We start from the raw sequence: 27,013 nt of genomic DNA on the forward strand, positions 1-27,013 counted from the left end.
TGTCCATACATTAATGACTATAACACTCTGTCTTCTAGGACGGTACTCAGCTGTCTGAATTCAACTTTTCCAAAGACTAAACCTCTTATACCTATGATACAGTCGAGTATCTCTTTGGCTCTTAAAAGCAAAAAGCGGTTCTCAGAAGCCCGGCACTAATACTATCAAATACGCATAAGCCAATCTTTAGCGCCAAGGGCCGCGTGTTCACTCTATACTAAGATCTCTAGCTTATAAAGTGGGTCTATAATCAAGGCATAGTTAGTTAGTCTTAGTTCAATTGATAAAGGGCATAACCACCGCCCACTACCTAGCTATCTAGTACACATCAATGACCTTAACTTCCTGTCTTCTAGAAAGGGCACTCAACCATGTGGATTCGATTATTCGAACAAGTAGTCATCTTCTGGATCATTCAAAGTTCTCTTTGGCTCTTCAAATCAAACAGATTGCTCAAAAGACCAGGACTAATGCCGGCCATCAGACGCATATAGTAAGTCAATCCGCAGTGCTAAGGGCCGCGTGTCTACTCTACGCTAAGGGTATCCTGCCTATGTATGTGGAAAACACTTTCACTAAAATCAATTCAGACCTCGGTGCGCTCTAATGGTGTTGCGTTCAGAAAAAGAGATCACAAAAGAGTCTAGTATACTTTAAATCAAGACAACCAAGCGTGAAGACGAGTCCGTTGGCGTTGAATCAATGTCATTGGATCTCCAAACTGATGGATTCAACGGGCAGTCTGGTCGTTGGGCCAACAATGCCCAGGTACTTCTGGAACAGCGCAATCCGTGCTGACGACTTCTACGTGAATGGCTACTATACTGGTGGTAAACCATCATTTTTGACTGAATCAAACCGCACCGGCATCGAGAAACGTACTAGTTGGAGCTACAAATCAATTGATTTTGCGTACCATTCACATGTCGGTGCTTGCAAGACGAGGTTGGCGCCAGCTCAAATCAAAAGGCTGCGAAAACCCAATTTAAGAAGGTTTCTAGTGACTCCTACAAGTGCGCCTGCTAGACATGGCTGGTATGGTCTACGGATGAAGTCAAGCTTATGGAGATGATTATTCGGCTGCTTGCTACACCAAGGCTTGCAATGGTACCTAATACAGCTTTATCACGGAAGGATTCGGTGTCGCTTATTATATGATGTGATTCCAAGGTACGTTCCCGATGAAATATTTTTAATTGAATTCTGGGTAAGCCTTTTGATATAACAGTCTTTTTGATTTAATATCGATTCATTTCCCATGGTATGCCGGAACGCCTCGCTCGGTTGCAGGTTGAACGCTAATGACATGTTCGTATCTTTTCGATACGCAGAACAAAAAAAAGACAATTGAAAAACGCTATGCCAATGCAGTAAGGCAGATAAAAAAGAAACTCATGATTGGGGCAGCCTTTAAACCTTTTCAGGAGCTTGCGGTAGAATTGGTGGATTTTGTCGAGTTCGTGGACACCAAAGTCTCGTATGTCAACGCCGACAGAACAATGGTGTCATTGTCAGAACGAATATCCAGGGCTGCAGCGTACATGCACCGCCAACCATCACAGTTTGCATGAAAGACCATCCGCTGACCATCAGGTGATATAGTTGCACCACCAGGTGCTTTTAGGCCGAAGTCATCCGTCTGAAGTAATGGCCGATCCGCCCTCGTGTAGGGACCCTTGATCGACTTCGAATGAGCATACTTCACATTGTAGCCCAGAGAGGTAAAGCAATGGGAGGAGAAGGAGAGGTAGTAAGTGCCGTTGTCAGGGCGTATCAAGTTGGGTGCTTCGACTAGTGGTCCATCTGTCTTGTTGATGTCGAGGATGATCACCGGGTCGCCGACTTTGGTCAGGCCGTCGCTCTCGACCTCCTGCAAGAAGATCGGTACGGGCTTTTTGGGTGAGTTACTGTTGCCGCAGGCACCTCCGGATCCAACACTATTGCCATCACCCTTGTAGACGACGTAGAGCTTGCCGTCGGCGTCTCTGAAGGGGGAAGGATCGATAGCACCGCCGTATTTGTGTGGGCAAGCGAATGTTTCATTGACGGGCGTGTATGGTCCTACTGGGTCGGTTCCATTCGAGACTGCTGCTCCGATACAGTGGTGTGGGGCGAACTCTGTTGATTCACCTGAATAATAAAGAACAAATTTACCATCGTCCTGAGTGGCATGTCAGGAAAAGTACTTGCTGAAGAATCATATTATAGTATAACGACTTACTCGTTGGATCACAGCCGGAGCCCAGGTATTCACCTTCCTCTGCCAAGTGGGAACGGTCGGCATCGCGTCGTAGCCCTCGTGTAGAGTCCAATTGACAAAGTTTGTCGATGTGGCAACGGGTATGTGGATTGTATCTGGGTCGTTCTTTCTTGGGTTTGTCCCAAATGCATACCATGTTCCATTGTGCTCGACAAGGCCCGGGTCGGGGAAGTCATGAATCGCGTAAATGGGTGCATTTTCCTTGATAGTATAGCTGGTATAGCCATGGCTTGACCCACTTGGCTCCCACTCCCCCGGGTAGCTGGTATGATGCCTCGTGAGAACAACTGGAAGGGCAATCACAAGTGCAATAAGAGCTAATCCCAAGACGCCAAGGGCGCTGAAAAACGCAATTCGCCGCGGAGTCCATGGTCTTGAAAAAAATCCCTTCTTCTGTCCGCCTTCAATATCCTGCAATGGCTTCGATTCGAAGCCCGTGTAATTCGTTATAGAGCTGTTTGCTTCTCCTTCAGTCGATAGAGGGGATGGCGGTGGTTGTGTAGATTCAGGGTCATTCTGGTGCCCAGGAAATGAAAGACCGGGAATCTTCATGGCTATCAAAGAAATTCAATGTTCTTTTTGAGTAAACAAAGTCGAAAATTTCAACGTCTTGAGATAATGATAAATGAGCAAAAGCTCTGATGGGGGGGTAAGCTTGACAAAATATGAGCCGACTATGAATAGATCTGGCTGCGGATTGACAAGGCTACCGATCCATGTCTCCACCTATAGGGTCTTTGTCGATCCTGGGGGCCAAACAGATGGTGAGAAAAAAAAGTTCCAAAACTGTGTCGCAAAGTGAGCGGGCGACTTTTTTTATTTTACTTATACAAAGTGCACAGAGCAGACACGGCTGACGGTTAAAGTTAGCGGGAGAAAGTGCCGCAAAATGGGTCATAAGGGCCGACGCGCCACCCATTGGCTGCAGTTGGGGCAACATTTGAATGCCCACGGGGTCTAAGGTTTGGGAAAAAGAGTACTCCGTAGGCAGACCCATAGAACAGACTATGAAGATGGGGATCCCCTTCGGCTGTGGTGGCACCTAGACACCCCCAATCACACAGAGATGTTAATTTCACCAACTCTAATTTGAAGATCGCTTCATGTCTTTGTGGTTCGGTGAAGCATCAAGATATCAAGACAAAAACGACAAGGAAGCACACGGATACGGGCAGGAATCCATGGACCCTTGATCCCTATTGTCTGAGGCTGAGGCCTTGGACGCAATGGAACGGTGTCCTTCCAAAGGCTAAGCTTTTGGATCTGACAAGACAAGGGCTTAGTGGAACCAATCAGTGCGCTTGAACTGTCAGCTGAGCGCTTTCTACTTCAGGTATAGCGTAGCCCCTTCCCCTGTTGATCCGTTCAGGACCCTGCAAAAAGTGCGGCGAAAGGTCCTCGCTTTCGCTTCTATGCAGTATTTTTGCCCCGAGCAAATCTGATGTGCATGATTTCCCGAGGCAGTGTTCACCATAAACCACTTGTTTTTCAAGCGAGGGTCCAGAATGGTCTCCGTCTGCTCGTTCACACGGAAGAATGTGGATTCTTTGCCGTGGGGTCTCACTGTTTCACGGTTCCACTGAAATGTGGGGGAAAACACGAGAGTCCCACCCAATTTGAAATCCAGATCAAGCCCAGGCAGCATAATTCATCATGTTTGTATTCTTGCATCCCATGGATATTAGAGAGATCTGGACTGTGAGGTATTAATCATGGAAGGAACGGAGTTATTTACTCCGCCGGATACTAGTATGCAAAAGCGTGAGGTAAAACAGAGTGAAACCGAACAGAGATTTTGCCAAGTTCCCAAGAGTTCCGAGCCACACAGACTGGACTCCGCGCCCACGTGGGGTTTTTTTGGCGCATCAAGATTCAAGAACAAATTTCCTTGGCGCACTGTTTTATATGTGGACTTTGTAGTAAATTAATTGCCGAACACGATCCGACCCGTAGAACCATAAGCGAGAATTTTCATCTTTCTAGCTTGGATTGTTTATCGAGTACTGCGTATAGTAGAAATTATAAGCCTCCAGAGCGTGAATAGCCTCAATTCCACCTCATCAAAATTGAGGCGACGTGTATTCAACCGAGAATGGAATACATCAGGCCACCTCTGTGTCCATTCAAAATTCATAATATGAAGAAACTGGAGCTTTGAATTATGTATATTTAATCTGACAATGTCTTTCAAGCGACCCTTCAAATGTTCCGAAGAGGAACCAGAAACGACCAAACAATCAGACAGGCAGACTCACGAGCGGCAAATGCGAAAAAAAACTCTCGATGAATATGAAACCAACATTTGAAGCCAAGGCTTTTCATGGGCTCTTGTAGGCATTTTAGTGCACTTGCACCTCGCACCTCCAAACATTGAATCATTCTTGCCAAGCTTCCAATATAAGGCCCAACCTCGACTAGCCAAGCGCTTCCCGGGCCTCCCTAATGACAGAATCGACATGAAGATGGCCCTCATTCTTCCACGATGCCATCTTGATTGAAATGGCTGCAGCCACTTGGTGATCATTCAGGCCCTGGCACCATTTCCTAGCAAGCGTTTCTTGCATCGGCCCATGCGCCATAACCTTCAACTCTTGACCCTCGGCAATGTACTCCGACAGACTCTTCCCCTTCTGACTGAGCGCAGAAACCTTTTTGAGAATGGCGTCGTCTTCTTCGGTCGTGGCTCGCACGGGGAATCGCTCCGTCAGCCGCTTCGACAATTGGGTGAAGTCCACCAGGTCGCTCGTGCTGAGTGAATTCACAAAGAGACGGGCATCGCCGCGGAGGCCCTTGAAGACGGTTACGGCTCGTGCCTCGGATTTTTCTTCCTCTGACATGCCCACTCCTGTCCAGGCATGCTTGCATTGTAAGAGGTAGACTTGGATATTCTCGCCGGCGGCCCCGGAGAACTCGTGCTCTGGTTTGGTTGACATGTTGGTTGGTATTTTTCGAGGGCGGTTTTGGGGGCTTTGGGTTATGGGAAGTTTGTTGCAGGTTCTTCAACGGACTTGATTTGCCTCAGGTCTCGTGGTGGCCACTTCTCGAATGTTATGACCTCACCTCGATGCAATGGTCAACTAAGCTTCAAGTTCTCTATTTGGGTGGAATTGCGAGTTAAATCCCTCGCTCAGTAGTCAATGTTCTCCATGCTAGTGACTTCTGTTCTAGACGGCAATTCAGGTTGTTAGTTTCCAGCATTAAAGTATCATCAATTGATCGAGGATCTTCAATGTTTGTTTGAAGAGCCCGATTAGGCAAAGCATACGGAGTATACCTTTTAATTTTGAAACTCCCCACTTACTGTCAAATAATCGGAGATGATGTACACCTCTGAAAATACTATAATACATTGATAAAAGGTGCTTGAAATGTTTTTTTTTTCAATTGATGCAGATCGTCAACCCAGTATCAATTATCAATTTGCCCAAAAAGGTGATTTGTATTCGGTCCGATCTACTTCCAAATCGCCTGTAAGGCGGCTAGTCCAGCCCATGAGCAAGCCGACATTGGCTGATTTAAAGTGAATGAAAGCTCATATGTGAATTTTCGTTTCCGAAATCTCAAATTGAATGCACTCTAGGGCTCCTGGGCTGGGGTGCTGTACGGGTAAGGCGCATATGTATTGGTCACACTGCATCCATGTGCGTGCCCGGCCTCAGATGTAACCTGGTTGTGCAAGATAAGAATTGGTGTGCTACCCGATAGTCTGACCAGCGCTGGGAGCTTAAATTGCCCAGTAGAAACAGGTAGCCGACTGGCTCGGGAAAATTGACCTTGAAAACGTAGGGCAAAGGAAAAACGAGGCCACACAGACGAAGTGCCCGAGGCGTCCAAGCCAGGATTTTTTGGTGGAGAGATGATCATATCAGATCCATAGAAGCAAGTTGCCGGAATTTTTATGAATGTTGAATTCTTTTAAGAATTAGCATATGAATATGTCAAACAATTACACAACCTTATGAAGCGATATGAAAAAAACTGCCGTTCATAATCTTCCACATCCGAGATCCACCGGACGAGTCCGATTATCCGGGCTGCGGGCATTAGGTTTCGGGTGGCTCAAGGGGAGTTTCTTAGGGCGATCATTCCCATTATTCTCAGCAGCCAGAAAATGCGGGGACATTTGAATAAACATGGATAAAGATATACGAAGTGAAGGAAAGATATACGAGAATTTATCCGGCAGATGAAGATATGCACACATTACTCTATATCGAACGTGAAAAGGGGGGAATCAGGTCCCACGTGAAGGAGCTCCACTCCCAAAGTAGATACGCTTGGGTGAGCATACGCAATCCTTTTGGCAAGGTTCTTCATATTGAAAGGACAGCTCCCCGCGCGGGTCTTTAATCTTTCTTTTTTTCTTTCTGTATTTTCCTAAATAAATTCCCTACCTCTCGGCTTTTTCCCTCTTTCAATCCTGGGCTGAAAGGCCATCTTTATAAGGCATTGCACCTTCTGTTTGCGGCATACCTACTACGTTCCTCCGACCGCCGGGGAGTTGCATTGCAATACCCAGACGGATCGAGCATTCACCAGCTTCGGAAATACTCTGACATGCCATTTCCCCCAATCCCGTGAATCTTAAATTCCAACACCGCCACGCGATTGTCTGCTCAGGAATCCCGAACACGCCGATCAGGTCAAAGCTTCCACCCAACAAGCCAAGACCCGCGCCCAGAAAGCCAAGCCTCGCGACGACGGAACGTGGGAGACTCCGGAGTCGACCTTGTCGCACCGAGTGCGCGTGGCATTTACCCTTTTGTCCTAATTTTTTTTTACCAGGGCTTCGGGCGCGCAAGCCGACTGGCGCAAAACCACCCACCATGCTCAAGTTAACATTCCGCAAGGTCTTACTCGCCGCCATCGCTATTTTCGTCCTCGTCCAGCTCGTCCGCTATCGCGATATCAAAGATCTTCCCGGCGCGCCGGGCTACAGACCTGTCCCGGCAATTTCCGACGAAGAGCAAGACTCTTACGAGGAGCAATCAAGGCTTAAGAAGGCCAGCAGTGGTCGTGGCCAGCTTCCCCTTGGCGCAACACCGACCGCGCCGCTACGCGATCGCCTCCGATACCAATTCCCCTACAATATCCGCAAAAGCTTCCCCGCATACATTTGGCAGACGTGGAAATATGATACTTCTTCGCCGTATTTCGCCGACCAGTTTCGCGGGACGGAGGCTAGCTGGACTGAGCTGCACCCGGGCTTTCAGCATGAGCTTGTCCCCGATGACATGCAGCGCCATTTGATCTTGTACCTCTTTGGGTCTATCCCGGATGTCTTTGAGGCATATGACTCTTTGCCGTTGCCTGTCATGAAGGCCGATTTCTTCCGATACCTGGTTCTCCTTGCGCGCGGTGGAATCTACAGTGATATCGACACAATGGCGCTCAAGCCGGCTGGCTACTGGCTACCCGAGGAGCTTGATCGGTCGACTGTGGGATTCATTGCGGGAATTGAAGCGGACCCCGATCGCCCGGATTGGCACGAGTGGTACTCCCGTCGTATCCAGTTCTGCCAATGGACTATCGTTTCCAAGCCTGGTCATCCCATTCTGCGCGACATGGTTGCATACATCACCGAGGAGACTTTGCGCATGAAGAAGGCTGGCATCCTCAAGGTGGGAAGTATGGATAAGACTGTCATGGAGTTCACGGGACCTGGTGCTTGGACCGATGCTATTTTCCGCTACTTCAACAACCCCGACTACTTCGATATCCGGCCCGGAGATAAGAACATCACATATGAAGACTTCACTGAACAAACAACGGAGAGGAAAGTGGGTGATGTGATCATCTTGCCAATCACGAGCTTCAGTCCCGGTGTTGGACAAATGGGCGCACACGAAGTTGATGATCCCATGGCTTTTGTGAAGCACAACTTCGATGGTATGTCCACTCTTTAATCTAATGGTTCTCTTTATGATCGTATCGTGATCACTGACTTTTTAAACTCATAGGCTCGTGGAAAACCGATCCATCTCTATGAAATACTCCGCCTGCTTTACTTTTCCTTCATATCAACCACATTTCCCCCCAAAATACCTAGCCACGAGGCCATGAAGCCATGACCTTTCCCGTCCCCTCTGGAGACGACATGCATAGATCATCTTACCCTGGCAATCTCGGTTCCCGCTTTATACCCGTTAGCTCTTCTTTGAGTCACTTTGTTGCAATTTTATATATTGATGCTTTTTCACGGTCATGATTTTTTATTCTTCCGGGGCTGTTTCTCTTCCTAGCACGGGCACGAACCCGTGGACGTAAAGGGTAGCAACAACATTAGGTTCCCGAAATGCTTGATTCAGTGTATATGTACTCATCTGTCGAGCGAATCAAATATAAAGTATAAACATGAAACCAAAAAACCGCCAATCATTGAAGCAAACAAAAATCGTTAAGTTGTGCTACATATTCAGCCAGGAATAAGCGGATTTCAAGGCTAGAAGTGACCATATGGAGCACATCGTTCGTGTAAATCAAGCTATGTCCTCCAAAGCCACAATGAGAGGTGAAAGAAGAAAAAGAAGAAAAGAAAACATGCCAGAAATCAAGGTGGAGGAAACATGTAGGGTATCAGAGTGGGGGGAAGATGGATATCAAAGGGTCCGAGGCCTGACGTCAGATGATCGGGCTATGGCGAGCGGATGACCCTGCATGGGACGAAAGGGTTATCCAGAGCCAGATTTGGATCGTCCGTGTCCCCCACTATGCGTGGGGGTGAGTCACGGAAACCAAAAGTCGAAGTTGTTAATGAGGCCTGCTTCACGGACCAGAGTCAGGCGATGATGTTCTCGAGCCCACCTGTAGGGATCGTACTCGAGGGAAAGAAGGACCCAGGCAGTTAATGCCAACGAGATGTGAAGTCCAACGGATTTGAAGATGGCATGACCAGCCATTTTGGTTCAGTCTGAATGAATATCAGAAGGAGAGAGCAACAAGGAATTCCTTCCTGGGACAGACCCGCGTTATAAGGTTGTTGAAACAAAGTATGCTCATACAAAAGAAGACCTGGAAGTGAAGGAATTCTCAGAAATCACTGAAAAGAGGCTCAAATTTCTTCTTCAGATCTTCAGTGTAGAGATTCTGGTTTTTGGTATCAATGTCGGGATATTCTTCGAAATTGCCAGTATCGGCAGGGTGAGACACACGGGGGATAATCGGACCCTTGACGCGTTTGTAAAAGAGATCATCCCAAGCAACATCTGCAAAGAACGGATGGGACTTCACACGAGTCGAGCCACCAGAAATATGGCCCAGTCGTTCTGAAGGATTTGTTTTGCAAAGCAAAGTGACGATATTCTGAGCAGCTGGGGGCATATTCGGTGGGAAACGTAATCGGCCTTCCACAATTTGTTCGTAGATGCGCATGGGGTTCTGGTCCCAGAACGGAGGCTGTCCCACTAAGAACTCGTAGATCAAGATCCCCAGCGCCCACCAGTCCACTGCAAGTCCGTGTCCACTATTATGGATGACTTCCGGAGCCAAATACTCGGGTGTTCCACATAGAGTATAGGTTTCACGATTGTCCACTTGCTTTGCAAAACCAAAGTCCACAAGTTTGATATGTCCGTCCGCGTCGAGGAGAATATTCTCTGGCTTCAAGTCACGGTAGGCGACACCGTGAATATCGTGTAGGAACTCAATCGTCATGGTGATTTCGGCGGCATAAATCCTTGAGGTTTCTTCGTTGAACCGGCGCGAACGTCGAAGGTATGTGAAAATCTCACCTCCAGGGCAAAAGTCCAACTGCGACCCGGATTAATATCTTGCAAAGAAGCTCGGTAGAAGAAGAGTGTTTCCATAATTTCCATACCAGCATGTATAAGTTTTGTTCATCCGAGAAAGATGCGACGAGGGTTGTGATAAAAGGGTGACCGACGACCGCCGCGAGAGTCTTGCGCTCGTTGCGCACATGTTCCACCTGCTTCAGCTTGATCACTGTTCCCAGCGTTAGAATCGGACGCCTGCAACTATAAGACGAAAAAGCGCTCACCATCGGCCTTGCGAAGGATCTTTAATGCGTGAACTTTGGTCTTGTCTTTCTGGTCCTTCAATCTCGCGAGCCATACTCGTGCGAAAGTGCCTAGAAGCCCCCGAGAAAAAAAAAGTCAGATCTCAAGGTACGAGTCGCGATAAGCGCACAGGAAGTAGGAGACGGACTGACCAGTTCCCAGGGTCTTTATAAGAGTAAAATCATTCACTTGCAGGTTTCTTGACGAGATACACAGTTGTTTCTCGTCCTGGCGCTCGGTGATAAGAAACGGGTTCAAGGCTCGCGCCGGAGCGCGGAAGGCCTGGACCAGCTTCTTCTCCGTCTGGTGGAGATCGTGGGTCCGCATGTTGTTGTTGCTAGAAGAGAAAGGATTCATTCGCACTTCAGATGGTGCAGTATGCTCGATTGTCCCGGTTGCCATTGGAATGACCAAGCATCTCCGTTTCGTCGCGGGTGAGAGGGTCGAGGGAAAAAAAAGTATAGAGTCCACCCCGTTAGCGCGCCACGCCAGATCGCGTCAGCAAACGCAGTCTTGGATTTGGTAGTTCTTAGATCAAAGCGAAGAACATACGCCAGTTCAAATCAACAGATGAAAATGGGGACACGGGCGTTCGACCACAAGACGCGGGGCAGCAAAGTTGCGAAAGGAAGTTCTGCCAGCTCTGACGTATCCCACGGGGGCGGGGCTGGACGGAGAAGTACGGTGATAAATCGGAACCTTCATTGGGCTGACATTCGTTCATTTTTTGCTTTTATTTTTTGAACCCCGAGTTGATATCATCGTGAGATATATGTATACATAGTAACATTGATGCATGTGGTGTAAGCTTAGCGTGGGCCATGCCTATATTAAGTTACTTATAGGTGGACTGGATAGATATAGTACAAATGCATGTGTACAAATGCCCGTGGTGTCTCAGTAAATCAGCCACGGACTGAACTGTAAAGGGGGTCCATTTACCAAGCTCCAATCTATATGTGAACAAGGCTCCTCAATGTTTATAATACATCCCGAAAACTAAAATAGATAGGAATAGAGTCCATGCGATTCAGAAGCCAGCTGGTCCGGATCTCGATCCTGGAGATTGGTGACGCGTGGGCCTCCCCAGAAGAGCCATCGGATACATTTTTGAGTTAGAGCAAGAGATGATGGAAAATGATGCGATCATTTAATGCTTTGAGGGAGAAGGCGCATGAAGTGATTGCAAAAGCAACACGCTCAAGATTTGGAGTTCAGAATCAAACCAACAATCAAACTAATCATTACGTTAGTAAAATCGCCGCTGCATGAGATTGGCTAGTCGCAAAACATACCCGTACAGACCAAGAACTTCGCCGAAAATGAGAATCAAGATCATGCCCACGTAGACGCGGGACTGTTGCATGTATGCCCGGACACCCTGGTACCGCCATTAGTATCAAACACATTCCCATGGGAGAGCGCCTCGCATCCTTACCGCATCACCGACAACACCAATTGTATATCCGGCAGCCACACCCGAGAGACCAACTGATAAACCAGCAGCCAAATGCATAATCGACCTGTATTCGCACCGTAAGCTTCCGGTCAGGGAACGTTTTCGTTATTACCCAACCCACCTGTATAAGCTAGTATTCGCCTCGGGTTGACAAGCTCCTGCGATGAGAACGGAAATGACGAGGCCGTAAACTGCGATAATACCGGACATGACGACGGGGATGAGGGACTAAAAGACCCGAGTCAGTAGGAACATACCAAGGGGACGAATAAGACTTACCTTCATGATCAAGTCAGGTCGGAATGAACCAACACCGGCAATACCGATGCCAGACTTGGCTGTGCCATATGCTGCTCCTGCGCCTGTTGGGGGTAAGCTGTGAGTCTCCGATCATATTAGGTCATTTGTCGAGCCACGTACATCCGAAGATCATCTTCGAAGGGGAGCTGTTAGCGACTTTTTCACGATTCGGTTATCTGTTTGGAACTCACTGCAGCAGCAACGCCGGCCTATGGACAAGTATTGTTAGTTTATTGTTTGTCAAAGCTCAAAGCTCAAAGCGCAAGGCTCGGAAGTCTGAAGCTCGAAGCTCCTGTACGCTGGGATACTCACGAAGGAAAGGAACGGGGCAAACTTGGGCGCAAGCTCGCTTTCGGCCATGATGGGTGGTATCTGCGAGATAACCAAAGAAAATATAAGGGACGGATGAAGAGCCCGTCAAGACGAGACTACAATGGAGGTGGGTGTGGTGATAAGACAAGGGCAGGACGTCGTTAACTCTTGCGGTTACTGTTTGGTGTTGGTTTGTCACTTTTGGTCCGCCGTAGCCACCTCTCGCGCTTCCCCCTCGGTGTGACCGACCGTGACATTACCTTACCGCCTGGTAGACGATCAAGTCCTCCTTAACTCCGCCTAACTCCTGTACAAATCCTCATCAACGGATACGAGGGGTAATTTCATTACACAATACCGGCCGTTCACCTTCAACCTCGATCCTCTCTCTCCTGGTCCCTCCATAACCCCCCAGTCCTATCGCCAGTCTCAACACTTCTCCGTCTTCCCCCCTCCCCCCTTCTCCGCTTCTCGTCGGCTCTTCAGCTCTTGGTGGCATTTCGCTGGAGGATGCTGAGGGTATGATATTCCAAGGAGCCCTGACTTTGTTGCGCTCACGGCTCCTGGCGCTCCCCGGCTATTGAATCTCGCCATTCTCAATTCAATCCCAATCTCTAGAAATCAACTGAAGGGTAGCGATGGCATATTGAGGACTCTACTTTTGCACAGAAATTACGACTCTTATCACTTCGGATCACATCCATTGTTCTTGAGGGAATTGCTATTTTCATTCCACTTGTCCTTCCGTTGTCTACGATCTTGAATCAGCCATTCTTGCGACGCCCTGAACGCTCTCCACGATCGACTCGGATACCACCCTCCCCTCTCTATTTTGAAAAACCTTACCTTCATACACATACCACCGTGGTATTCTTGCTGTATCCGAATACTTAGACCGAAACTCTTCGCCTCGGTATTATTCTCGGGGGAACATGGCGGATTTGGGGGGCCAGCGTAACCGGAACCACCGGCCTTATGGCGCGGCCTCATCCACACAGCGAGATGCTGCGTATTCTGACATCTTTGGAGGCACGCCACCACCAGGACGCTCTCAGACTATGACTTCACAGACTCCCCAGCTTCCTCAGGGTCGTGCTCACACTATGTCGTCGCAAGTGCCGCAGCCCCAGTTTCATCGGCCGCCGCCCCCGCCAACACGACAAATGCCCAACGGGTATGGACCACCGCCATCTGCGCCGCCAATGAATGGATACGCACCTGCACCACCCACTCCCACTGGCTACCAGGCATATAATCCAACAGGCGCGCCCATGGCTTCACAGCCGCAGGCGCGACAGCCATACCAAGGACGCCCCGTGTACCCTCGACCCCATCGCGTGGACTCTAGACAGGGACCGGCGCCACAGTACCCCGACCCTCGTGATTTCAGCCGCCCTATGCCTCCACCCGCCTTGAACTCCGATGCCGGAAGATCACGCTCGATGGCCAAGTTGACTGGACCGTTTCAGCAGGCCCCGCCCACGCCGAGCAATTTCAATCATACATCGGCGATCGCTTCTCGCCGGGAGCCATACCATGCTGGCGCCCCGACAATGACTCAACTAGGCCGGCCAGTCCCAGAAAGACATGCAAGTGAGCGAGCCATGTCGATGACCAGCTATGCGTCGGCGCCAGATCATGCCCACATCATGGGTAGTGGTCGACAAATCCCCCATAGACGACCGCCATCTGGTCATGAACAAGCGGCACCGCCAAGATTTGATTCCATGCCAACAAATGTCGGCGAAGGGTACATGAATTCTCGCCCGCCTAGTGATGCTTCAACGCGATCTCGTACCATGTCTATGGCTTCCACTATTATCCCTGATCGCACAATGAGCGTTCAAAGCCAAACAGCCCCACCATCCGGGCCATTGCAGGTCACAAGTGGCTCTCAACGCAGAGTCCCTGTGGTTTACCCCGCTCTGCTTTCTCGGGTTGCTGATGTGTTCAGGGAGAAGATCACTCTCGGCGAACGCCAAAAGAATGCCTTATCGTACCAGAATGCCTTTTCCGGTACAGATGCCGTGGACTTGATTGGTTCGATCGTCAGAACAAATGATCGCAACCTTGCCCTTCTTTTGGGTCGTGCGCTAGATGCTCAGAAGTTTTTCCACGATGTTACTTACGATCATCGTCTTCGAGATGCCCCCGGTGAGGTGTATCAATTCAAGGAGACGATGGGAGAAGATACTCTAAGCTCGGAGGTGAATGGTGTGTTTACCCTCCTCACCGAGTGTTACTCTCCAACTTGTAATCGAGACAGTCTTTGCTATTCTATTGCCTGTCCACGGCGACTGGAACAGCAGGCCAGGCTAAACCTGAAGCCTCAGCCGGTATTGAACACCTCTGGCTCTAGAGGCAGTCTGCACATCGACGATGATGATGACAATGACAACCAAAAACTCTGGATCAACATGGTTCCAAAGGAGGTGTCTGACACTTTGGATGACCGTGAGAAGAAGCGGCAAGAGATTATTTTTGAGATTATGTATACCGAACGCGATTTCGTCAAGGATCTGGAATACTTGCGAGATTTCTGGATGCGACCCCTGCGTGCTGCAGGTCCGAACCAAACGTCCCCCATTCCGGAGCACCGGCGAGAAAAGTTTATTCGAACTGTGTTTGGAAATTGCTTGGAAGTTCTGAAGGTCAATGGTGGCCTGTGTGAAGCCTTGAACGCACGGCAAAAGGAGAGCCACATTGTTCAAACCGTTGGTGATCTTTTCCTTCAACACGTGCCTCGATTCGATCCTTTCATCAAATATGGTGCCAATCAGCTTTACGGAAAGTATGAATTTGAAAAGGAAAAGGCATCAAATCAGCCATTTTCTAAATTTGTTGATGACACCGAGCGTCTTAAGGAGTCCCGAAAGCTGGAGTTGAATGGTTACCTCACCAAACCCACAACTCGTCTGGCTCGATACCCCCTCCTTCTTGAGTCGGTCTTGAAACATACCGCGGATGACAACCCGGATAAGAAAGACATTCCCGAGGCTGTGAAGATGATCAAGAGTTTCTTGTCCCGTGTAAACACTGAAAGTGGTAAAGCTGAAAATCATTTCAACCTGGTGCAGCTGAATGCTGCACTAAAGTTTGGCCCTGGCGACTATGTGGACTTGAAACTCACAGAGGAAAATCGTCAAATGCTCTCGAAGATGGCATTCAAGAAGACCACTGCCGAGAGTTCAGAAGTCACCGCTTATCTATTTGATCACGCAGTTCTTCTTGTTCGCATCAAAATTGTGAACAAGCGGGAAGAGTACCGAGTTTACAAGAAGCCCATCCCTCTTGAGCTACTGGTGATTGCTCAGATGGATGAAGTTGTTCCACGTCTGGGAATTGCGAAACGCCCCTCATCTAGCCTGTTGCCCAACAAAGCCGCGCCAAACCCCCCTCCTGCCAAGGATGGTGGCTTGCCAATCACATTCAGGCATCTCGGAAAGGGAGGCTACGAACAGACACTGTATGCCACATCGCCAACTCAGAGACGGAAGTTCATCGAAATGGTGGAAGAACAACAGAGAAAGCTTTGGGAGCGAAATAGCAACTTTTACAACAAGACAGTCCTCTGCGAGAATTTCTTCTCTGCTATCAACCGTGTCAATTGTCTTGTCCCAGTTGGTAGGTTCAGTCCCAACGTCCGCAAGTCTTGTGCTTTACTAACTATTCAACAGATGGAGGTCGGAAGTTGGTCTATGGTACTGACAGCGGTATCTACCTATCTGATCGCTGGCCTAAGGAGAAATCGGCCAAACCTCGTCGCGTTCTGGAGGCCAGCCAGGTTACGCAAATCGACATCTTGGAAGAGTATCAGTTGCTCTTGGTATTGGCAAATAAGACTCTATCATCCTATCCCATGGAAGCTCTTGAGTTGACCGAGGGTCAGAATGCCATGGCCAAGCGCCCGAAAAAGATCCAGGGCCATGCAAACTTCTTCAAAGCAGGTATTGGTCTCGGGCGACACCTTGTTTGCTCAGTCAAGACTTCGGCTTTGTCCAGCACTATCAAGGTTTACGAACCAATGGATAACTTGGCAAAGGGAAAGAAGAAATCCGCCGTGAGCAAAATGTTCCAAAGTGGCCAGGATACATTGAAGCCTTTCAAGGAATATTATATCCCAGCTGAATCTTCGTCAATCCATTTCCTGCGTTCAACTTTATGTGTTGGTTGCGCGCGTGGTTTTGAGGTTGTCAGTCTCGAGACTACGGAGACCCAGTCCCTGTTGGATCAAGCCGATACCTCCCTTGACTTCGTTGCACGCAAGGAAAACGTGAAGCCTATCCACATTGAACGCATGAACGGAGAGTTCCTGCTGAATTATAGTGATTTCTCGTTCTTTGTCAACCGCAATGGATGGCGAGCTCGTCCGGACTGGAGAATCTCTTGGGAGGGCAACCCGAATGCATTCGCACTCTCTTACCCATACATCCTGGCATTTGAGCCCAACTTTGTTGAGATCCGACATGTTGAAACAAGTGAATTGATTCACATCATGACTGGGAGAAACATCCGGATGCTACATTCTTCCACCAGAGAAGTATGTTTTCTAAACCAAACTTTGTTGTTATTACTTACTGACGTTACAATCTAGATCATCTATGCATATGAAGACGAGAAAGGCGAAGACGTGGTTGCCAGCTTGGACTTTTGGAGCAAGCCTCAGCAGGTTTAATTACAGCCAGTCTCACACACACCTTGGCAAGAATATTTGCAATTTTCTTGTTCTCCTCTCTCCTTCGGCCCTCCTTGATCAAAGAGTCTGGCATTCAGGGAATCTAGGGTCCTGGATTCTTTGGCTGGCCTGGGTATTCTGGACTAGGCAGACCATGGCGACCAAGCCAAAATGCAAGCCAAAAAAGTAGATTTTCTGCCAGTCCTTGACATCGCCATATTCTCTACCTTTCGGCTTACCACCGTAATTCTCTCTCTCTCCCCCCGTGTTTTACCTCAACCGAACACATTTCTTGTCGGTATTCACTGGTGGTGTATACTAGGTCTTGACAAATGTCCGGTCCACACCATCTCTCACCTTTCAACCTCACATCCTCTCAAACTTGTTTTCTCAAAAGAACCTCAGTAAGATGTTCCTCTCTTGTCTCGTTTATGTGTGTACAATGGAGCGCAAATACCACTTCTTGCGTGTCTGCTTTTCTCTTTTCACCTCGCTGTTTCTCCCCTTACATCTTCTGCATTTTTCTCTTCTTCGCCTTTTCTTAAAATTTTATTCATTTCTTTCATTACTTCTTATCTTAGTTCTTCCTCGTTACTTTTTCTATTCTGCATGGCCTGCGTGATGTCCAGGTTATTTTCTGATTCGAATCTTCTAACCAGCTTGCTCTCTCCTCTTAGCTTCACTTTGCTTGTAATCCTGATGGTAGTATATCCATGGATGCCTGGGCAGCCTTGGAAATGATTGGCCCCCAGCGTGGCTTATTGTCAGAGTTGCTCTAGGGAGTAGTCATTCAGTCCAAACTATTCATAGAAATGAATATGTGATAAGCCATATAGGTTCGCTTTAAATCACTTAACCTCCTTTACTCTCTTCTCCTTCTCTTTTTACTTGGGCCCTATGATTCCAATGGCCTTGATCTTACAGCAATAAGCACGTCACCTGATGGGAGTCCAGGTTGCCAGCTCATCTTCCAGTACCCCGCACAATTCCCTCTCTAAACCTAGCTAACATCGTCTGTCGCGGTGATTATGGATCCAACGATAGCATTCGGTGCATCGAATTCTGGATCGCAGGTCGCAATCAATCACGGCCAGATTAATAACCAGTTCTATGCTACCTCAAGTTAGTCGAGGAGTCGTTGCATAGAGTGCATCTTGCTGACTTAAGTTAGACCTTGCTGAACAGTTGCCCATGGTGCATGCAGCAGCTTTTGACTCATTGGAGAATCGGCATGAAGATGAGTGTCTCCAGGGCACGAGGACCGATGTCCTGTACCAAATTAGGGAGTGGGCTTTCTCAGAGCCATCGCAGGGGCGATGCATCTTTTGGTTGAATGGAATGGCTGGAACAGGAAAATCGACTATCTCGCGGACAGCAGCAAAATTCTTCAGCGAAACAAAAACTCTAGGGGCAACCTTCTTTTTCAAGAGCGGCGAGGGGGATCGAGGGAATGCGACGAAACTCTTTCCTACAATTGCAGGGCAGCTAGTGAATAACCTTCCAACGCTGAAACCCGGTGTGCAGAAAGCAGTACAGGATGACCCCAGGATTGCATTCAAGGGGATAAAGGAACAATTTGACAAGTTACTTCATCAACCACTGCTCGCCCTCGTGCCACCTGATCATCCAATCCGGACTTCGGTGATAATAATTGACGCGTTGGACGAGTGTGAGAATGAAAAGGATATACAACTTATCCTACAGCTTTTGCCACAGCTACAAATACAGAAAGCTAGTATACGCCTACAAGTTCTCTTAACTAGCAGGCCCGAATTACCAATTCGACTGGGATTCAGGAAGCTCACAAGCCGCAACCTAGTCCTCCATGAAATCTCGAATGAAGCTATCGAACATGATTTATCATTATTCTTCCGTCACCGACTATCGGATATAAGAGAAGAGCGGGATCCTCCTCTCCCCATTGAATGGCCTGGAGTTACAAACCTCCAAAAGTTAGTGGCACTATCTATGCCACTTTTCATCTTCGCCGCTACAATATGTCGCGTATTTGAGGACCCTGATTGGGACCCACAGGACAGTCTTCCGGAAATTCTCGCCTATCAGCATGATGAATCCAAACTAGATGGCACATATCTTCCTGTGCTGAATCGAATTCTTCGGAGACAATCAGAAAAGCAAAGGCAACAGCTTGTACAGGAATTTCATAAGATAGTGGGCGCAATCCTGATACTTGAGAACCCACTTTCAGTGACCTCACTTTCAAGACTTATTGAAGTCCCCGAGAGGACCATCTATCTCAGACTTAACTCCCTACACTCAGTACTGAGTATCCCTGACGACAAAGATTCACCAGTGCGACTCTTTCACCTATCATTTCGGAATTTCATGCTTGATCCTAAAACCTGCAGCAAGACTCCTTTTTGGGTCGACAAGTCTCAAGCACACCACACAATGACAATCCAGTGCCTCCGTGTACTATGTCAGATTCTTCGGAAGAATATATGTGAATTACAGAGCGATGGAACCAAACGGGCAGAGGTTGACCGCCAGACTATCAACAAATACCTACCTCTCGATTTACAATATGCCTGTCGATACTGGGCATTCCATTTCGCCCAATGTACAGATATTCATGGTATTATGAATACCGCATTGTCGTTCCTTGGAGAGCATTTCCTACATTGGGTAGAAGCATTGAGCCTACTAGGCTTTGCGTCGGAAATAGGAGGGATTATTAGTACTCTTCAGATGGCGATATCTGTAAGTTAGAGAAAAGGTGGCCCAATCAATGTTTGTACTAATAGATATGCCTGAAAAGGTAGAGCGACATCCAGAACTATCGGAATTTCTTCGGGATGCCAGACGTTTTATTCACAGAAATCACTATATGGCCAATAAGGCGCCTCTTCAGATTTATTGCGCAGGGCTTATTTTCACCCCCCATACGTCAATAATCCGAACCCGGTTTGAAGCAGACATTCCCACTTGGTTGAATCAGCTACCGCAAGTTGAGGAACAATGGAGTCCAGAGTTAGAAAAGCTTGAAGAAGCTACAGATGAGTTATATTCACATTGCTTCGTAGCCTTCTCGCCTGACGGTCGGATGTTAGCGTCGGGCTCCGGTTGGGATGATACAGCCCTCCTCTGGGACACAGTGACAGGAGTTGTGCAGCGCAAACTTGGCTGGGGGGATCCTCTCAATGAGCCAGTCGATTCAATGGCATTTTCACCAGATAGTCAGTTATTGGCTTGTGCTGGCAGGGATGGGACGGTGTACCTCTGGGACACAGCGACCGGGGCCCTACGGCAGGTGATTAAGGGCCATCAAATTTCGATTGACTCAGTGGATCTCTCACTTTCCATGGCCTCTGGGGGTGTACCGGGCGTGAAGATGTTTCCTAAGAGCCAAATCTGGACTCGCTCGGTGGCTTTCTCACCAGATGGTCAATTCATAGCTGGCACCCGGGATAACACTCTGTGGCTCTGGAACATCCCAACAGGGGCGCTACAGCTACAGCAGACGCTTGAAGACCACTTACTAGGTCCGACTTTGTCAGTAGCCTTCTCTCCAAATGGCCGATTGCTGGCGTCCAGCTCCTGGCATTGTAATTTATACGGCTATCAAGCTCAGAAAGACAACTGCCTCTATGGTATGAAGGAGCCGGTGTGTTTACCCTACACCCATGGTACTTTGAATATAGACACGAGCGTCTTGCATGTGGATGAAGGGGACTGGGTCATGATTACAAACCTCTGGGACATGCCGACGGGCACGCTTCAGCGGAGATTTGAGATCCAATCAGGCTCCGTTACTGTCGTTTGCGATCGTTGGGATCCGAGCGAGCGACGGGATATAATGCCCTTATTTGAAAGCGAGGGGCAGCTGTTGAAACCCCACCTCTTAGATGGACCAATAGCCTTTTCCCCAGATAGCAGGCTGCTGGCGTCAGGCTCTCATGATAAGACAGTGTATATCTGCGATACGTCTACTGGAGTGGTCCAGCAGACACTCAAGGGCCATTCGGGTCCAATCAAATCAGTGGCGTTCTCACCTAAGAGCCAGATGCTAGCGTCTGGCTCCGAGGACAGGACAGTCTGTCTCTGGGATACATCAACTGGGGCGCTCCAGCAGACGCTCGACGGTCATTTAGATGGTGTCAGATCGGTTTCATTTTCGCCGAATGGCTGCCAACTGGCTTCTAGCTCCTATGACGGGACAATTCGCCTCTGGGACACAAAAATGAACCCGATGCAGAAGAGGCTTGTGGGCCATTCGTCGCAGGTTGATATGATGGCCTTCTCGCCTAACGGCCGGTTGCTAGCGTCTGGCTCCTGTGATCAAGCAGTGTGCAAAACAACCATCCTGCTACATGCTTTCAGTGATTTGGGTGACGGAATCAGATACCTTAAATTTTCTAATGATGGTTCATATATAATGAGCAATAATGGGCGTCACCACATTCCGCCTGGAGTTATTCAGCAGCCTTCAAACTCGAGTCATGAAAATCTAGAGATCTTCACTGAATGCTCGGGGCAGTGGGTCAAGTTGAACGGCAAAGATGCACTATGGCTTCCTCCTGATTTTCGACCGAGCTGTCGCAGTGCAGTGCATGGCGGCCTACTTGCTCTAGGCCATCAATCAGGACGTGTTTCTTTTATAGGCTTTCGAGCATAGCAGCTTTAAATCATTTTCGATGATTGCCTTCAATGTTTCCAAGCCCATTTCTAATATTGTTCCCAACCTTCAAACATTTGAAGGAAGTTGTTGAGCCCTACATAGAGTGAAGGGCCTCGGAACATTGAAACATTTTAAGTATACTATCCATGCCCATGGATTTATGCTCAGCTGGGGACCTAGTACCTCCCGAACCGGCCCATCAAACATCTGAGGTTGGAGTAGCGGGCGTAGGTCACCAGATAGATCAATCTTCATTGTCACTAAGTAGTAGGCATGTTCCAATCACTGAGGTGTACTAGCCAGCAGGTACAAGTAAATGTGTATACATAAGCAATAATGTCCAATGTTTGAAGTATTGAGTGCCCACCTGCAGTTCCAATATTGAAGGCTCTGAGGACGGTCAGGAGAGGATGCTGACATATCACATGGGAATCACCCCCAGGGCTAAAGTACTGCGTCTCTTTGCAACCTTGGAATACGTGAGTTATCAATTATGTTGATCAGCCAAAGAAGAAAAAAAAAGCAAAAAAAGGCAAAAACAGTCCATTTTGTGACCAGTCTACCTGCACTTGCGTCCTTCCACACATTTGAAGTTTCAAACTGCCCAGGTGTAAATTGATCTCGGACCAACTCTGAAGTCCAGGAGGGTGGGACTTTCATAGCAAGTCTGTGATGATGTCCGATCCGCCTTGCAACAAATTCCCACCTACCTGGTGGAGTACTAGTAGGTACGGGTAAATATCAATGGATGCGGTGCCTGAGCAGCGGCTCCGGATGTGGGGCCAGGAAATCAATGTTTGAATTGCCTACCTAGTGTATGCACTAATAAGTGGTACTAGGTGGATGGTATGTACTGTCAAATGCTTTAGGTCAAAATGTGGCGGTCCATGCATATAGATTTAGTCTAGGTACGCCCTCAAAGACCTGCCAAAAAAAAAGAAAGGAATAGGACCAGTATACTTTTCTCATTCACTACCAAGCTATGACGGATAAAACGGAGGATAGAGATGATAGCTCACAAAACACAAAACGAGGAGGGAATCTGCGCTGCGGACTTTAGACAATGTGCCAGGGGCGACGATAAATCGAAACAGGAAGAAACGAAACCCCCCAGGGACAAATAAAACAAACTGGGGGCAAAAGATAAAAGGGGAGGGGAATATGACAGATATTCGTACTTCAAGTAGAAGTGAGGTGGGCAAAGGTAGCAAAAAGTAAACAAAGGATGGTGGGTTCTTCTTTTCTCCAGATGGTCTGGTGTATTGGAAATGGAGACATCCAACAAGTAGACAAGAAAGCTGGAGCTGGGTATAATCAAAAACCGAGTCATGGATGAGTTGGTTTTCAGAAACCGAAATGCAATTTCCCATCGCCGAAAGCTGAAGACTTGCACACTATGTTGAGATTTTGCCCATCTCCACAGAGAAATCGGGAAGAGAGAAAGAAGTAGAAGAAAACAAGAAAAAAAAAGCTATTAACGTGAATAAACAGTCAATATTATCCCCATAAACAAAAACCAACTTCGTGCCACGAAGTCCATATGATTTTGGCACAAACGGTATCACTTAGCGAACCGGCGCCCCGCTGAAAAAAGCCGCATCGTCGACAGGGTATATCTAGGCCTCTCCATTGGCTTCGCTGACATTGCTCTGGCTTGCCTCGCGTGCCATGCGGGCTTCAATCTCCCGCAGCTGGCTCTCACGAGCCAGCAACTCCTGCCGCTTCTCGGCAATCTCGCGCTGCACCTTGATTTCGATTTCGCGCAACTTCTCCTCCTCACGACGGAGCTGCTCCTCCTTGAGGCGGACTGACTGGTTGGCGAGATCCTCGGGGTTCATGCTGGAATCATGGATTCTGGAAAACAAGTTAGCGCCATAATTAATGATACCGCGAAAAGAGCAAACATACCCAGAAACACCATCCACGCTCTTGCTGAGCTTCTCGGTACGGTAGTTTTCGTAAAGGAAGTCATGAGTAATTTCCTTCAGATCGGCCAAATGGCTGTGAAGAAGAGCACTGCGGATGGCAAGGAAGTCCGAGTGCCGAGGATTCTCAACCTCGACCACACCCCATGGATACTGACGGGCGCGGACCTTGCGGTTATCAATCTCAACGAAATCCTCCGAGCCGACGATGGCAAAGGGCATCATGCCACGGAGCTCAGCATTTTCCTCAACGGTATCTTCATCATCCTCCTCAACATCATAAGGGAAGTTGTAGACGGGGATGCGGTAGTGTTCGATATCCTCCATAATCAACTTCTTTGACTCGGCCAATTCTGCGGGGGTGAGAGAGTCGGCCTTTCCAATGACGGGAATGACATTAACACGGGGAGACAGGCGCTTCATCAATTCGATGTCGAGCTCGCGGAGGCCGTGTCCGGTGGGGGTAATGAAGTACAACAGAACGTGCACACGGTTGTCTCTGAAGCGGGGGTTACGCTTGATTCGGGACTCCTCAGCAAGAATATCATCGTATTGGCGCTCAAGGTAGCCAACAATCTCGCCGAAGCTGCAAATTTTGGTTAGTGGCGGGATCCATAGTTTCGACAAAGGTAATGGGAAACATGCCTGGCCTCGTTGTCAATCTGATCACCGAAACCGGGGGTATCAACAATGGTAAGAGAGATGCGGGTTCCCTCCTCATCCAATTCAAGCTCTGTTCATATCACAAAAAAGGATTAGATCAGACCATCCCAGAAGTATTCCGGTATGAAGAATATGAACCAGTTCCAGGGTACTCACCGACAGTGACGGGCTTGATGCGGACGCCTTCTTCCAAATGAGCATTCTCCGCATCGTCGGCATCCTTGCCTTCTAGAACTTGCTTGCCACAGAGAGTGTTCACAAAGGTTGTGCGACCTGAAAGGAGCAATGGTCAGTGGGCAATTGGCGAGGTCGATTTCGGGGGGAGGATTGCGAGCATACCAGTTCCGCTGGCACCGCACACCATCAAACAGAACTGAATTCCCTTCTTGACATTCTTCTTGCGACGGATCTTCATCTGCCCACGGTGGGGACTTGTGTCAGCTTTGGGTACTAAGCAATTAATTTTTTCCCTTGAGGGCGGAGAGGTATGAATATCTCCCCCATTGAACTCGGGGTCTCCCATGGGAAATAAAAGGGGAAACACATACCGCGTTAAGGGCTGACGACATTGTGAACTAAAAAGGAACAAGAAAAGAACAAGAAAAAGGAATAGGATGGGGGGTATCCAAAGCAAGGAAGAAGAGAAAGGGAAAGGGTGAAACTCTCCTGAAGTCCTGGATTGTTTAAGTCGTAGGGGGGGGAAGGAAAGACAGTTCGTGTTTCCCCCTTTCCCTTTGGGGTGCGGGCCAATCACGGGACACCCTCTTTCTCCAGCTTGTACTTCGAACTACCTCTTGCTTACTTATATTGAACCCCAATTCGTTTGTTTTTGAATCATTTATAGCTATATCCCAGCTTCTCTAATCTTGCCTTTCTCATACCTTTCTTCATTTTTGCTCTATGCGCCCATAAACCACGAATATCAACACTCAGGGGTTGCTAGTCATGGTGGGTCGCTCCTGGCCGCCGGAGCATTACCTAAGCACTCCGCCTGTAGCGCCTGAGGCAACCGTGGATCTCTTTTTTGGGTTTTTCTGTTAATCGCGGACGCGATAAGTATGGAGCTGCCCGCATCTTGGTTCTTATCGCTGATCCGCACCTGAGCTTCCCCCGTTTCCTAACCCCAGCTTCTCAATACCATACAACCAACAACTTTGAAAAGTTCTCACCCTCTCACGTCATGTTTTCGCGACCATGAATACTCGCCAAGTTATCGATGAGTCCGTCGGGCCATATTCACTATCGGCTACATTCAACCATGACAGCAGTTGCTTCTCGGTGGGTTTGGACACTGGCTTCTGTGGTAAGGCCGGCCAGAGACCCGACAAGAGTTTATCTAACCTACCTCAAGTAACAGAAGACTTGGGAGCAAACAACAGATACTGACATTCATCCTATAGTTTTCAATGCCAATCCATGTGAGCTAAAAGTATCCAGAGGTGAGCGTGTCCCGTACCTCAACTTAAAGCTATTGCGACTGACATGAGGTTATTCGTCTTTTCCATAGACTTCAACGCTGGTATTGGCGTAGTTGAGATGCTTGGCCAATCGAACTACCTCGCCATTGTTGGTGGCGGACGAAACCCCAAGTTTCCTCAGAACAAGGTCAGCTTCATGGCTTTACCTCGCCTCTAACTTCCCATACTGATCCTCTGAACCAACAGCTCATAATCTGGGACGATGCGAAACAAAAAGCCGCTATCACCCTCGAATTTCGCACCTCAGTCCTCGGAGTTCGCTTATCGAAGTCCCGAATCGTCGTCGCACTGCTAAACAGCATTCACATGTTTGCCTTCTCGACGCCACCGCAGAAGCTATCCGTCTTTGAAACATCAGACAACCCACTGGGCTTGGCCTGTTTAGGCCAGAAGGTACTCGCTTTTCCCGGTCGGTCCCCAGGACAGGTGCAATTGATAGAGTTGGAAACGGGGAATATCAGCATCATACCGGCACACAGCTCTTCCTTGCGTGCAATGGCTTTAAGTCCTGACGGAGAAGTGCTAGCTACAGCGAGTGAAGCAGTAAGACCTTTACCATGTTCCACCCTTTTGACAATTCATTAATCATTTACTAGGGCACTTTGATTCGAGTGTATTCGGCGGGAAACTGTACGAAACTGGCGGAGCTTCGCCGAGGTGTGGACCATGCAGTGATATTCTCTCTATCTTTTTCACCCAACAATATCCTCCTGGCCGTGACATCCGACAAGTCTACCCTGCACATCTTCGATGTACCTCATCCAAACCATGCTGCGGGCCCCAGCCGATCTCAGATATCTGCAACAGAAGAGGGTTCAAATCAAAAGTGGGGAATCCTGAGCAAATTGCCCCTCATGCCACGAGTATTCTCAGACGTGTACTCATTTTCGAGTGCACATTTTGAGATGGGTGATGCGGCAATTCCAGGGTCACCGTCAGTACCAGGACTGCGGTCATCGTTGGGTCGACCACCCAAAGGCGTCATCGGCTGGCAGGATGATCGGACCATTTTGGTCATTGGCTCGGGTAGAGAATGCCGCTGGGAGAAGTTCGTTCTTCGGGATGGCGACGATGGAAGGCGATATTGTATGAGAGATGGGTGGAAACGATATCTTGGTGGCTGAAGACGGTAACAGATAGTCATTCCAGATTTCTTGCTCGTCTTATGAATTGTACATAGTAATTTATCCCCCGTGGATTGCATTAATTTCCCCAAAGTCGGACTTCCAAGCTGCTTTTTCGTTTTGGGCCATGGATTGATGTGACGTAGATATTGCTTTCACAATG

General features: G+C 48.3%; 9 protein-coding genes across 9 annotated transcripts; 4 read left to right on the plus strand and 5 right to left on the minus strand.

The window, feature by feature from the left end:
* Positions 1–1,420: 1,420 nt before the first annotated feature.
* N7466_000426 (glycoside hydrolase family 43 protein) lies at positions 1,421–2,812 on the minus strand (the record flags this gene model as incomplete). Its single annotated transcript, XM_057159824.1, has 2 exons — positions 1,421–2,161; positions 2,222–2,812. The coding sequence occupies 2 exons, from the start codon at positions 2,810–2,812 to the stop codon at positions 1,421–1,423; spliced, it is 1,332 nt and encodes a 443-aa protein (XP_057026072.1).
* Positions 2,813–4,674: 1,862 nt separating this feature from the next.
* On the minus strand, positions 4,675–5,193 carry N7466_000427 (uncharacterized protein; the record flags this gene model as incomplete). Its single annotated transcript, XM_057159825.1, has 1 exon — positions 4,675–5,193. One exon carries the CDS (start codon positions 5,191–5,193, stop codon positions 4,675–4,677), a length of 519 nt encoding a protein of 172 aa, XP_057026073.1.
* A 1,893-nt stretch (positions 5,194–7,086) lies between these two features.
* Positions 7,087–8,166, plus strand: N7466_000428 (glycosyltransferase family 32 protein; the record flags this gene model as incomplete). The annotated part of the gene is made up of 1 exon (XM_057159826.1): positions 7,087–8,166. The coding sequence occupies one exon, from the start codon at positions 7,087–7,089 to the stop codon at positions 8,164–8,166; it is 1,080 nt and encodes a 359-aa protein (XP_057026074.1).
* A 1,123-nt stretch (positions 8,167–9,289) lies between these two features.
* Positions 9,290–10,677, minus strand: N7466_000429 (cAMP-dependent protein kinase; the record flags this gene model as incomplete). The annotated part of the gene is made up of 4 exons (XM_057159827.1): positions 9,290–10,009; positions 10,077–10,201; positions 10,257–10,346; positions 10,428–10,677. 4 exons carry the CDS (start codon positions 10,675–10,677, stop codon positions 9,290–9,292), a joined length of 1,185 nt encoding a protein of 394 aa, XP_057026075.1.
* Positions 10,678–11,475: 798 nt separating this feature from the next.
* N7466_000430 (V-type proton ATPase proteolipid subunit) lies at positions 11,476–12,394 on the minus strand (the record flags this gene model as incomplete). The annotated part of the gene is made up of 8 exons (XM_057159828.1): positions 11,476–11,512; positions 11,571–11,656; positions 11,714–11,798; positions 11,856–11,962; positions 12,014–12,096; positions 12,155–12,167; positions 12,226–12,243; positions 12,347–12,394. The coding sequence occupies 8 exons, from the start codon at positions 12,392–12,394 to the stop codon at positions 11,476–11,478; spliced, it is 477 nt and encodes a 158-aa protein (XP_057026076.1).
* Positions 12,395–13,278: 884 nt separating this feature from the next.
* Positions 13,279–17,021, plus strand: rom2 (putative Rho guanyl nucleotide exchange factor (Rom2); the record flags this gene model as incomplete). Its single annotated transcript, XM_057159829.1, has 3 exons — positions 13,279–15,970; positions 16,024–16,886; positions 16,941–17,021. The coding sequence occupies 3 exons, from the start codon at positions 13,279–13,281 to the stop codon at positions 17,019–17,021; spliced, it is 3,636 nt and encodes a 1,211-aa protein (XP_057026077.1).
* Positions 17,022–18,049: 1,028 nt separating this feature from the next.
* N7466_000432 (WD40 repeat domain-containing protein) lies at positions 18,050–21,657 on the plus strand (the record flags this gene model as incomplete). The annotated part of the gene is made up of 3 exons (XM_057159830.1): positions 18,050–18,143; positions 18,193–19,742; positions 19,801–21,657. 3 exons carry the CDS (start codon positions 18,050–18,052, stop codon positions 21,655–21,657), a joined length of 3,501 nt encoding a protein of 1,166 aa, XP_057026078.1.
* Positions 21,658–23,276: 1,619 nt separating this feature from the next.
* Positions 23,277–24,817, minus strand: aspA (uncharacterized protein; the record flags this gene model as incomplete). The annotated part of the gene is made up of 5 exons (XM_057159831.1): positions 23,277–24,161; positions 24,227–24,318; positions 24,405–24,521; positions 24,588–24,663; positions 24,797–24,817. 5 exons carry the CDS (start codon positions 24,815–24,817, stop codon positions 23,277–23,279), a joined length of 1,191 nt encoding a protein of 396 aa, XP_057026079.1.
* Positions 24,818–25,442: 625 nt separating this feature from the next.
* N7466_000434 (phosphatidylinositol-3,5-bisphosphate binding protein HSV2) lies at positions 25,443–26,850 on the plus strand (the record flags this gene model as incomplete). Its single annotated transcript, XM_057159832.1, has 5 exons — positions 25,443–25,551; positions 25,649–25,687; positions 25,756–25,853; positions 25,913–26,269; positions 26,323–26,850. 5 exons carry the CDS (start codon positions 25,443–25,445, stop codon positions 26,848–26,850), a joined length of 1,131 nt encoding a protein of 376 aa, XP_057026080.1.
* Between the last annotated feature and the right edge of the window lie 163 nt (positions 26,851–27,013).

Source organism: Penicillium verhagenii (assembly GCF_028828195.1).
Source record: "Penicillium verhagenii strain IBT 33310 chromosome Unknown utg000002l_segment0_segment0, whole genome shotgun sequence".
NCBI classification, from domain to species: Eukaryota; Fungi; Ascomycota; class Eurotiomycetes; order Eurotiales; family Aspergillaceae; genus Penicillium; species Penicillium verhagenii.